The 12,869-nt window shown below is 44.3% G+C and overlaps 1 protein-coding gene across 2 annotated transcripts in view; it reads left to right on the top strand.

The window, feature by feature from the left end:
* Positions 1-9,436: 9,436 nt before the first annotated feature.
* Positions 9,437-12,869, top strand: part of LOC124625673 (toll-like receptor 1) — a 134,320-nt gene continuing 130,887 nt past the window's right edge. For both annotated transcript variants that reach the window (XM_047149188.1, XM_047149189.1), the window contains exon 1: positions 9,437-9,651. In XM_047149188.1, the coding sequence (XP_047005144.1) occupies positions 9,475-9,651 (177 nt within the window). In that variant the 5' untranslated portion in view covers positions 9,437-9,474. The remainder of the gene's footprint in view (positions 9,652-12,869) is intronic.

Below are 12,869 nucleotides of genomic sequence, written 5' to 3' on the forward strand. Positions count from 1 at the left end.
AGATGGCGACCGCTCAACAGAAAGCTTTTTGTGTTATTGAGTACGGCAGAAGTGAATCGACGACAGTTGTTCAGCGTGCATTTCGAATGAAGTATGGTGTTAAACCTCCTGATAGGTGGTGTATTAAACGTTGGTATAAACAGTTTACAGAGAATGGGTGTTTGTGCAAAGGGAAAAGTTCTGGACGGCCGAGAACGAGTGATGAAAATGTAGCACGCATCCAGCAAGCATTTGTTCGCAGCCCAGGAAAATCGATTCGCAGAGCTAGCAGAGAGCTGCAAATTCCACAATCAAGTGTATGGAGAGTCCTACGAAAAAGGTTAGTTACGAAACCTTATCGTCTGAATTGAACGTCAACTACCCGAGGCGATGGATCGGCCGCCAGGCAGCCCGTGACAGAGCACTTCATCACTGGCCTCCAAGAAGCCCTGATCTTACCCCCTGCGATTTTTTCTTATGGGGGTATGTTAAGGATATGGTGTTTCGGCCACCTCTCCCAGCCACCATTGATGATTTGAAACGAGAAATAACAGCAGCTATCCAACTGTTACGCCTGATATGTTACAGAGAGTGTGGAACGAGTTGGAGTATCGGGTTGATATTGCTCGAGTGTCTGGAGGGGGCCATATTGAACATCTCTGAACTTGTTTTTGAGTGAAAAAAAAAACCTTTTTAAATACTCTTTGTAATGATGTATAACAGAAGGTTATATTATGTTTCTTTCATTAAATACACATTTTTAAAGTTGTGGTATTCTTTTTGAATCACCCTGTATATGCGCAAGATGTAGGCAGCAAGTGGCAGAAATCGTGAAACACTGAAATCAGAAGAATACGATTTAGTGCAATTCTTATATTTGTGTGACTCCACTGTGGCACAAAATAACTGCTACTGCTGAAGGAGGTACAGTATTGATGGCTGACTGTTGCAATAACTGAAATGTCATTAGCTATTTTATGTAATGATGCAGTCACACGCCAGGGTGAATTTTACTTAATCTGACTTTGGCTACAGTTCACGTAGAAAGAATGTATTCAGTCACAAACACATCATTATGGAGTGAGGAATCTCCACATAACTGTCACCGCCTTGAGGCGGAGGTCACGTAGGGTCTGGCTCGATCCATAAATAGTTCATTTACTACCCATTAGTGACATCCTACGTGTAATGTCACAACTAATTATGTGCAGTCTGACAGATGAGATGTGAAAAGCAGCCCATTTGGAGCCAGACAGCGTGAAGCAAAACGGGCATGCTGCCAGGTTTTGTTGTGCTTCACTCTCCCAGTTACTATGGCACGCAAGTAAATGTTCATGTACTTGCATGTGCAAAGCATTTGACGTTGATACTTGTTAATGGTCTGAAGATGGCAGTATGCCGAAACCGGCCATACTTTGAATTATACTGGCTCTCTCTCTCCTAAGAGACGACAGACGCATTTTCTCTGATGTTTCGGCAGCTATTTGCAATTCTGTTTTTATAGTGCGTAGCTAGAGTTAGCGCAAATAAACATCGATCATCACGTCTTTTATGCGAGTCCCTACGTCGATTTGTAAAGCGGAGTTTTCACGTGTCCATTCGATAGAGCGGTCCAAGATTAGTCTAGTGCGATATGTCTTTTACCGATATATGTTAACAGGGACAGTAAAACTCGAAGAATAAGCAGTACTACAGTGGCGACTGAGCAGGAGTGGTGCATGGCGGCAGCAGTGAGTGTGGGCCGTGGCGGTGCTGACGCTGCTGCAGTATTTGTTACTCATAAAGTTTTACTGTTACTTTTAATAGATATCGATAGAAATAATATTTCCCTAGACTGATGCAGAACAATTCTACCGAGTGAGCACGTAAAATTCCACTTTAAGAATAATTTTGTTTTTAGCTGGAAACAAATCGACGTTTCCTTTCGACGCGGAACGTCGCATAAAAGACGTGATGAGAGGTACATGTTTGGGCTGGCTCCAGCTAAATATTACAAAAACGAAATTGCAAATACCTGAAGAAACGTAAGAGGAAATACCTCCGACAACACTTAGAAGAGACAGCCGGTATAATTCACAATATGACCGGTTTCGGCTCACTGTCATCATCAGATCATTAAGAGTAATCTGATACAATTATCAACGTCAAATACTTTGCATACACAGGTACTTGAAGAAGTATGTGGATGATATAGTACTGTATTACATTAGTAGTCTCAAGCGGAACGAAACTTAGCAATATGCCCCTCCCATTATTGTTTGCAGTTAGTCATAGCCGTTATTTTATTTTCTCTTATTGCCATTGGTATTTGAGTAACTTCCAATACAATACGTCACAACGATGTTTTCAGTGTCTGAAATGACGAATATGCGCTACATGTACAGCTTAGCAAATGGCAGAGCGGTTGCAGAACGTTTATTTCAGGCTGAACGTTATCCTGAATTACCTTGTGTAAGAACGTTTGTAGATTCTCAACGTTTGCGAGAGGCTCATTTGGAAAGAGAATTGCAGACGGTGGGAGACCATGCCTGAGCTCGAAGAATGGAGTCTTCCTATTGTGGATGAAAGTCCATCAATTAGCACAAGGAGATTTACAAGAAGGGAACATTCTGACTGAAAATCTGCAGTACCTGTATCACCTTCAACGGGTGCAAGGGTTAAATGAGGCAGACTTTCGGCCACGAATAATTTTCTGCCAAGGCGAAGTTAGGCGCTTTGATATGTTCTGGAGTTCATAACACTGATAAGGCTGGCTTTCCACATGAAGAGATTTTCAGTCACAGTAACAGTTACGTCTGAGCTTATGAAACCCCGATGAAGTGCGATAGGACAGATATCAGCACAGATCCAGTTTCCAAATGCGGAATGTAATCATTCGTCATCATCTCTCTTCGTTTTGGAAGGTCTTACTGGAAAAACATGTATACGGTTTCTCATGAATGAGTTGCTTTATTTGGTTCACAAATTGATTCCATATTTATGTTTGCAAAGGACTTTTGAGAGCGTTCTCCACAAGCGGCTTCTAATCAAATTGCATGGGCATGGAGCATCATCTCAGCGGTGCTACTGAATTCGTCATTTCCGGCCAAAAACGTCACAGTTCGTAGTAATTGACGGAAAGTCATCTGGCGTTCCCCGAGGAAATATATCAGTCCTCGGCTGTTCCTAAACTGTATAAACGATTTAGGAATAAAGAAGACCTCTTAGATCGTTTTCCGTCTCGTAAAGTTACCAGAATTGCAAAATGGCTTAGACAAGATATCTGTATGGTTGTAAAAGCGACAATTAACACTAAATAATGAGTAGTGGGAATTCATCAACATGAGTACTAAAAGCAATCCTTAAATCTAAAGCTGTCAATTCAGTAACTAGGAACTACAATTACGAGCAACTTCAATTGGAGCAATCTCACAGATAATGTTGTTGGAAAGGCAAACGAAAGATTCCGTTTTATTGTCGAAACATTTAGAAGATGCAACAGGTGTACTAAAGAGTCTGCTTACTCTACGCTCGTATTTCCTCTGCTGGAGTATTGCTGTGCGGTGTGGTTTCCGTAGCAGACAGGATTGACGAAGGAAATCGAGAACGTTCAGAGAAGGTCAGCTTGTTTCGTACTCGTATTATCACGAAATAGTGGAGAGAGTGTCGCGGGCTTGATACGTGAACTGAAGTGGCAAAGGCGTTTGTCGCTGCGGCAAGAGCTTGTCACGAAATTTCAAAAAAAAAAAAAAAAAAAATGGTTCAAATGGCTCTGAGCACTATGGGACTTAACATCTGAGGTCATCAGTCCCCTAGAACTTAGAACTACTTAAACCTAACTAACCTAAGGACGTCACACACATCCATGCCCGAGGCAGGATTCGAACCTGCGACCGTAGCGGTCGCGCGGTTCCAGACTGTCCAGACTGAAGCGCCTAGAACCGCTCGGCCACAACGGCCAGCCACGAAATTTCTACATCTACATCTACATCTATACTCCGCGAGCCACCTTACGGTGTGTGGCGGAGGGTACTTATTGTACCACTATCTGATCCCCCCTTCCCTGTTCCATTCACGAATTGTGCGTGGGAAGAACGACTGCTTGTAAGTCTCCGTATTTGCTCTAATTTCTCGGATCTTTTCGTTGTGATCATTACGCGAGATATATGTGGGCGGTAGTAATATGTTGCCCATCTCTTCCCGGAATGTGCTCTCTCGTAATTTCGATAATAAACCTCTTCGTATTGCGTAACGCCTTTCTTGAAGTGTCCGCCACTGGAGCTTGTTCAGCATCTCCGTAACGCTCTCGCGCTGACTAAATGTCCCCATGACGAATCGCGCTGCTTTTCGCTGGATCATGTCTATCTCTTCTATTAATCCAACCTGGTAAGGGTCCCATACTCATGAGCAATACTCAAGAATCGGACGAACAAGCGTTTTGTAAGCTACTTCTTTCGTCGATGAGTCACATTTTCTTAGAATTCTTCCTATGAATCTCAACCTGGCGCCTGCTTTTCCCACTATTTGTTTTATGTGATCATTCCACTTCAGATCGCTCCGGATAGTAACTCCTAAGTATTTTACGGTCGTTACCGCTTCCAATGATTTACCACCTATGGCATAATCGTACTGGAATGGATTTCTGCCCCTATGTATGCGCATTGTATTACATTTATCTACGTTTAGGGAAAGCTGCCAGCTGTCGCACCATGCATTAATCCTCTGCAGGTCCTCCTGGAGTACGTACGAGTCTTCTGATGTTGCTACTTTCTTGTAGACAACCGTGTCATCTGCAAATAGCCTCACGGAGCTACCGATGTTGTCAACTAAGTCATTTATGTATATTGTAAACAATAAAGGTCCTATCACGCTTCCCTGCGGTACTCCCGAAATTACCTCTACATCTGCAGATTTTGAACCGTTAAGAATGACATGTTGTGTTCTTTCTTCTAGGAAATACTGAATCCAATCACAAACCTGGTCCGATATTCCGTAAGCTCGTATTTTTTTCACTAAACGTAAGTGCGGAACCGTATCAAATGCCTTCCTGAAGTCCAGGAATACGGCATCAATCTGCTCGCCAGTGTCTACGGCGCTGTGAATTTCTTGGGCAAATAGGGCGAGCTGAGTTTCACATGATCTCTGTTTGCGGAATCCATGTTGGTTATGATGAAGGAGATTTGTATTATCTAAGAACGTCATAATACGAGAACACAAAACATGTTCCATTTTCTACAACAGATTGACGTAAGCGAAATAGGCCTATAATTATTCGCATCTGATTTATGACCCTTCTTGAAAATGGGAACGACCTGCGCTTTCTTCCAGTCGCTAGGTACTTTACGTTCTTCCAGCGATCTACGATAAATTGCTGATAGAAAGGGAGCAAGTTCTTTAGCATAATCACTGTAGAATCTTAAGGGTATCTCGTCTGGTCCGGATGCTTTTCCGCTACTAAGTGATAGCAGTTGTTTTTCAATTCCGATATCGTTTATTTCAATATTTTCCATTTTGGCGTCCGTGCGACGGCTGAAGTCAGGGACCGTGTTACGATTTTCCGCAGTGAAACAGTTTCGGAACACTGAATTCAGTATTTCTGCCTTTCTTCGGTCGTCCTCTGTTTCGGTGCCATCGTGGTCAACGAGTGACTGAATAGGGGATTTAGATCCGCTTACCGATTTTACATATGACCAAAACTTTTTAGGGTTCTTGTTTAGATTGTTTGCCAATGTTTTATGTTCGAATTCGTTGAATGCTTCTCTCATTGCTCTCTTTACGCTCTTTTTCGCTTCGTTCAGCTTTTCCTTATCAGCTATGATTCGACTACTCTTAAACCTATGATGAAGCTTTCTTTGTTTCCGTAGTACCTTTCGTACATGATTGTTATACCACGGTGGATCTTTCCCCTCGCTTTGGACCTTAGTCGGTACGAACTTATCTAAGGCGTACTGGACGATGTTTCTGAATTTTTTCCATTTTTGTTCCACATCCTCTTCCTCAGAAATGAACGTTTGATGGTGGTCACTCAGATATTCTGCGATTTGTGCCCGATCACTCTTGTTAAGCAAATATATTTTCCTTCCTTTCTTGGCATTTCTTATTACACTTGTAGTCATTGATGCAACCACTGACTTATGATCACTGATACCCTCTTCTACATTCACGGAGTCGAAAAGTTCCGGTCTATTTGTTGCTATGAGGTCTAAAACGTTAGCTTCACGAGTTGGTTCTCTAACTATCTGCTCGAAGTAATTCTCGGACAAGGCAGTCAGGATAATGTCACAAGAGTCTCTGTCCCTGGCTCCAGTTCTGATTGTGTGACTATCCCATTCTATACCTGGTAGATTGAAGTCTCCCCCTATTACAATAGTATGATCACGAAACTTCTTCACGACGTTCTGCAGATTCTCTCTGCAGCGCTCAACTACTACGGTTGCTGATGCAGGTGGTCTATAGAAGCATCCGACTATCATATCTGACCCACCTTTGATACTTAACTTAACCCAGATTATTTCACATTCGCATTCGCTAATAACTTCACTGGATATTATTGAATTCTTTACTGCTATAAATACTCCTCCACCATTGGCGTTTATCGTATCCTTGCGGTATATATTCCATTCTGTGTCTAGGATTTCGTTACTGTTCACTTCCGGTTTTAACCAACTTTCCGTTCCTAATACTATATGCGCACTATTTCCTTCAATAAGAGATCCTAATTCAGGAACCTTGCCCTGGATACTCCTGCAGTTTACCAATATTACGTTAACTTTTCCTGTTTTTGGTCTCTGAGGACGGACGTTCTTTATCAACGATGATACTGTCCTCTCTGGTAAGCCGTCAGGTATTTTATCGTTTCGCCCAAGGGGGGGTCCCTCTAACCTAAAAAAAAACCCCGTGTGCACGCCACACGTACTCTGCTACCCTAGTAGCTGCTTCCGGTGTGTAGTGCACGCCTGACCTGTCTAGGGGGGCCCTACAGTTCTCCACCCAATAACGGAGGTCGATGAATTTGCAACCATTATAGTCGCAGAGTCGTCTGAGCCTCTGGTTTCCAGAACTTTCTCTTCCGAAAGTGAACATATTTCTTCGACGCCCACTTACATAGAGAGAAATAAACATTGTAATAAGATAAGAGAATGAACTTGTACGGAAAGAGTTAGAGAGTGAAACTGTAGAGAAACAGTGTGAAAGTGTTTCGATGAACTCTGTTCCAATTACTTGAGCGTGAATTTCGTAGTATTCATGTAGATGTAGATGCAGATGTACTTGATGATATACCTCTACACACGATGGTGGCGCATTACTCTGGCAGTTTGCAGCTCCTCCTTCCCTGAAATATGCGTCAAGTGCCCCGGCAGTTATGCGAGCACTAAACTGCCACTATGAAGGACGCACATACCTAAGTGTGTAAACTGTGGCGTTGCGCATGTTGCGAGCTATCGGCCTTGGCCAAGACAGTCTTATGGCCGCGACGACTCTCCAGCGTGGCGTTCGTACAGGCAGAAGACTAGCCGTTCCCCCCGGCGTCCGCGCCACGGCATACCGACGGCGGAGGCACCGAGCAACAGCAAGCAGATACAAACCTCCTCTTCTGGAAACGGCTGAAGCGGAAGAGACCACAATAAAAGCATGCTCGAGGGCAACTGGCTGATCTCTCTACGAATAAAACTTGCCGCACAGACGACAGCTCAGCGGCTGGCTGAAGGAGTGCAACCACTCCGACCGCAGTCAGTCCCGATGCTGCACAGAGTCTACAAGTAGATCTATATCGATACTCCGCGAGCCACCTGATTGTGTTTGGCAGAGGATACATAATTATGGTACCACTAACTGACTCATTAATGGTGTGCCGGAAGCCTCTGTATTAGTCGGCCAAAAGCAGCTGCTATGGCGTGTCGCACCGTGCCTACCAGCCGGCCAAGCAGCCATGCCGGTCTGATGTATACAACTCCCGTAACCATAGTCGCTGTGAGGGAGCATATCCAAAACGCATTCGCCTGAGTACGGAACGAAGCACTAATTTTTCACAACGATCAGCAAAGTTTGTAATACTGGTTCACAGGAAACATGGAAGCAAGAGTTCTTCACTTCGAGCAACTTTTTAAAATGTAAATATTTTTGGTGAATGTATCACTTTTTTAACCATGAATAATAAATAGTTTGATATGTATAAACGTATTTGATGAATGTTTCATTTTTTTACTGTAAATATTAAATGCTTTCAAATCTCCCTAAAGAGGGACCTATGGACCCGTGTTTATATGAATTTTTTGCAATGTTTTGATGTCGAGAATAAATACCTAAAGTTTCTGAATTTTTACATACACCATGTTTGTATTATTAAATTCTAACATCCGTTTGTAGTACAAATGCTTTCAGATTCTTCCTTGCCGCTTCCTTCGTAGTTCCCACCAATGAAGGGGAATCCAACGGGTCATCAGAGAAATTACCTAGCCTCCCACGCCTCCTCAAAAACTATCAGACAGATTTACGTTATTACATAAACTAGTTTCGAAATTTCACTACTCGATTTTGGAAAATAAACATGAAAACTATCTCAAAAATGGCACGGATTTCTTTAACATAATATCTACGTTTGACGCAGGATACTTCTAATTTGCTCGCCTGAAGGCGTGCCTACGTGGATGGGCCTGCGACATGACCAGTAACAATTCAGAAAGATAAGGGCACAGCATTCTCTTCATATAATTCCACGGCAGGCGTGAATCTGAATAAAATCGTCTTGGTTACCAGGCTGCATCACTGTTTTTAGCGCTTCACATGGACAGGGCCTAACATCGAAAATGAATTTATTTAAGCGTTCTCCTCATTTACACGGTCGTATAGTCAGATTTTGCTGACATCTGTTCAGTGTTGTAGTCCTTGGTGAAATGCTGTTAACTTCGATTTTATATTGTGTAAATTCTGACATTATCGAAGATGTGAAAGATTTTTCCCCTTATTATTTTCAAAATAATTGCAAGACACATACAATTCTCAAATTTTCGGCTTTCCAAAGACTAATATTTCCTTATTGTGGTAACTTGGGCGTTATTCTAAAGTAACGTATTATTCTCCGGTGTAAAGAAATTAGTATTATTAAAAGTGGGTGTGACGGCAAGTCTTGGGAGGAGGGGAGACAGAGGCAGCGGTGAACCATGTCTTCCTCCTCTCCCTCCCTCCACACCTGTGTGAACACACACACACACACACACACACACACACACACACACACACGCACGCTTTCCAGAACCGAACTCTGGATCCGCACCTATGCGCCAAACGTACGGATGGACAGAGACGTCTTGTGAGGTGCAGTTCCCGTGTAACCAGTTCTGGAGGCCGCACAGCTGTCCCTACCGCTACGTAAGAGTGACGTCGGTGACGGGCAGGAGGAGGGGAGAGCACGACCTCGCTCACCAGGCACGGAGGTGGGGGAGGCTCTCCCGCAGACCACGTTCCGGGCAGCCAGCGCTGTGGCTGCAGTGTCGCAGCAGCTGGGCGACGCCGGCCATGGCTGCCACGTGGGTCCCGCCTCTGGCGCTCGCCTTGCTCATCTTACCAACTTCAGCAGCCAGTGAGATCCGATACAAGGAGATTGACATCGGCAGCCTCACGTGCAATGAAATGAAAGACGTGGAGCCACTGGAGGGTTGCCGGTTTTCCTTCGTCAACGGAACTGAGCAACAGGTACTGTCCGCCGCTGCATGTTCAAATGTGTGTGAGTTCCTAAGGGACCAAACTGCTTAGGTCATCGGTCCCTAGACTTACACACTACATAAAATAACCCATGCCCGAGGGAGGACTCGAACCTCCGGTGGGAGGGGCCGCGCAGTCCGTGACATGACGCCTCAATCCGCGCGGCCACTCCGTGCGGCGCAGGTGCATGCGCAGCTGAAATTTCCGGCTTCGTGTTTGGCTAATGAGAGTTACTTCCTTTACGGTTACTCAGAACAAAATAACTGCTTTAAGAAGTCTCAGTACATTTTCTTCTTGCTGGATGCACCAGGCCCACTAGAGGTAAAACGTAATAAGTTCAGGCGTGCAACAGAAAAATGTGTCGAGACGTTTTCCCTTCATGTTCCATATTAATGTCTTAGCAATAACCTCACACTTTTTTGCTGATGATTCAGTTATCTGTAATCACATACTGTCTCAAAAAGGCTTCTAAATGCTCAATCACATCTTGATAAGTATTCGAAGTGGTACAACTTACTGTAAAAGTATAGATACGTCGGGTTATGCAGTTCACTAAACTAAAAAAAAAAAAGATGCATCCTACTACTACAATTCACAGAGACACTCAAGTGAGACAAACACCTGGGGTTAACGATTTGCAGGGATATGAAATGGAATGATTACATAGGCTGGCCGCGGACTTCAGTTCATTGCCAAGATACTGTAAAAACATACTCTACGGTGAAAAGTGCGTACAAATATCTTGTGAATCCCATCTTAGACTATTGCTTACGTGTGTACGACACATACCAAATACGAGGAACGTATACAAAGAATGGCGCCAGGATTGGTCTCAGATTTGTTTGATTCACAAGAACGCGTCACGGAAATTATGGGGAATCTGAACTGTTAGACTCTTTAAGTTGGACGCAAATCGTACTGCGAAATCCCTCTTTAAAATTTCAAGAACCGGCATTGAGTGAATAATCTACATATATTCTCAAGCCTGGTACATATCGTTCCCTTAGCAACGGTGATGACAAGATTGCAATCACTGCACGCACAGAGGCATTCTTCCCGCACTCCATATACGATTAGAAAATGCTAAGCACCTCCTGCAGTGCGCTCACATCGGTTTGCGGAGTATCTATCTGGATTCAGAAATTGAACCAATGTTCGAGTACTTGCGGAAATCTGGCAATCTGCTATATACAGAAATTAAAACTATTGTTCGCATTCGAACGTCTATAAACAGCCACCAACAGTAGCCATGAACTGATGATGATAGCACCAGAAGAAAGAGGAGGAGTCCGCAGCTCGTGGTCGTGCGGTAGCGTTCTCGCTTCCCACGCCCGGGTTCCGGGTTCCCGGGTTCGATTCCCGGCGAGGTCAGGGATTTTCTCTGCCTCGTGATGACTGGGTGTTGTGTGCTGTCTTTAGGTTAGTTAGGTTTAAGTAGTTCTAAGTTCTAGGGGACTGTTAAGTCCCATAGTGCTCAGAGCCATTTGAAAGAGGAGAATTTGAAAGTTCAAATTTAGGGGTTCTCCGCATAGCAAGAGGTTCAGGCAGTCGTTCCCTGAAACAAAGCCAGTACGGTGTTGTTGTTGATAGTTGTAGTTACGTGACTTATCCCTTCAGGTAACTACACTGAAAGATAAAGACATGCAGAGTTTCACCACAGCCCTACAGGAATGTCGCTCAGTAAGACATTGCGCAGAATCTCTTGGCTGTTGCGGATGTGTGATCAGTAAATACAGAGAAGATGTTTCGTTTTAGTTTCTTCAAGGCGATATCTTGGAGCTCAGTCAAGCTAGAGAATAATACATTCCACAAAACATATTGTGAATTGCGTCCTCTTTACAGCATGTAGAGTGTCGTAATTAACTACTCCTTATTATTTTTTTCGTTGACTTTGAGTTTCCGAGCCAAGCTATGTTGATGTACTCCTAATTTTTACTTCATCCCACTGCTGTCATGTTGTTTGCGTTGTCCTGTGACACCAGTAGGCGAGAGTTACAGTACTACGTCAGACATCGAAGTACATGTAAAACACACTGCCAGAATAAAAAATCAGTACATCTGGAAAGACTATGTCGATTTTTATCCAATGACGACATTTGCCATCTGGAGGATAGTAAAGAAAACTAAACTCTACCCGAACAGGCCGTGAAGGTCCAACAGTACCGACAGGCCGCCGTGTCATCCTCAGCCCACAGGCGTCACTCGATGCGAAATGGAGGGGCACGTGGTCAGGACACCGCTCTCCCAGACGTTTGTCAGTTTAGGAAACCGACCTAGGGGATAGTATATGTACTGATAATGGTTTCAACGTGGTCCGACAACAGAGAGCGTTGTGGCATAACTAACAGAGCACAACATCTGTGTCTACCTTTCAATAGAGAGTGCTCACAGCCAGAAGGCTCGGTGAGATCCAAAAGTGTGAAGCAAGCAGGCAGGCAGTCATACCATGGAGACGCAATCGTGCTTGCTATAGCCAATTAAGGGAGTTCGAACTGTGGCTTTCTGAATAGCAGGATAGCTCTTTCGGAGAAGTGGCACACGAGTTGGACGTACTACCGCAGTTGTTCAACGTTGTTGCTATCAGTGGTTACATGATCATTCTCACACCCGTAAATGAGTTTCTGTACATCCATGCTGCAAAGACGCCGACCAGGATCGTCGTATTGTAAGGACAGCAGTGGTAGATCGTACAGTTACGAAAGTGCAAGAAAATGGGTTATTAGCCCAGACATGTCAACACGGTTGCAGACCAGTTATTAGCAATGGGACTACGGACACACACACAGCTCTAGCCCATATTCCACTTATGCTACAGCATAAACGTGCACGACTCGCCTGGCGCCTTAGAGGATCACTCGGGAGATGGAATGGCGCGACGTGGTCTTCAGCGACTAAAGCAGATCCTGCCTGCACGCAAGTGATGGTCGTTTGCGAGTAAGACACAGAACTAGTGAGCACCGTCTCGTAGACTGTATTCATCCAAGCCACACTGGCCGCCCCACCCCAGGCCTTATGGTCTGGGGTTCTCCAAGTGACTACACTCAGTCACTTTTGGTATCTCTGGGGCGGGGGGGGGGGGGGGACGTTAACCGCGCTTGATACATACAGAATGCAGTGACCCATTCTTGTGCTGTTTTTGTGACAGGAAGGTGACGTGTTATTCCAACAGATCATGCTCGTCCACTCACTGACCGTGAGACTCAACGTGC

This window comes from Schistocerca americana, chromosome 1 (assembly GCF_021461395.2).
Source record: "Schistocerca americana isolate TAMUIC-IGC-003095 chromosome 1, iqSchAmer2.1, whole genome shotgun sequence".
Taxonomy (NCBI): Eukaryota; Metazoa; Arthropoda; class Insecta; order Orthoptera; family Acrididae; genus Schistocerca; species Schistocerca americana.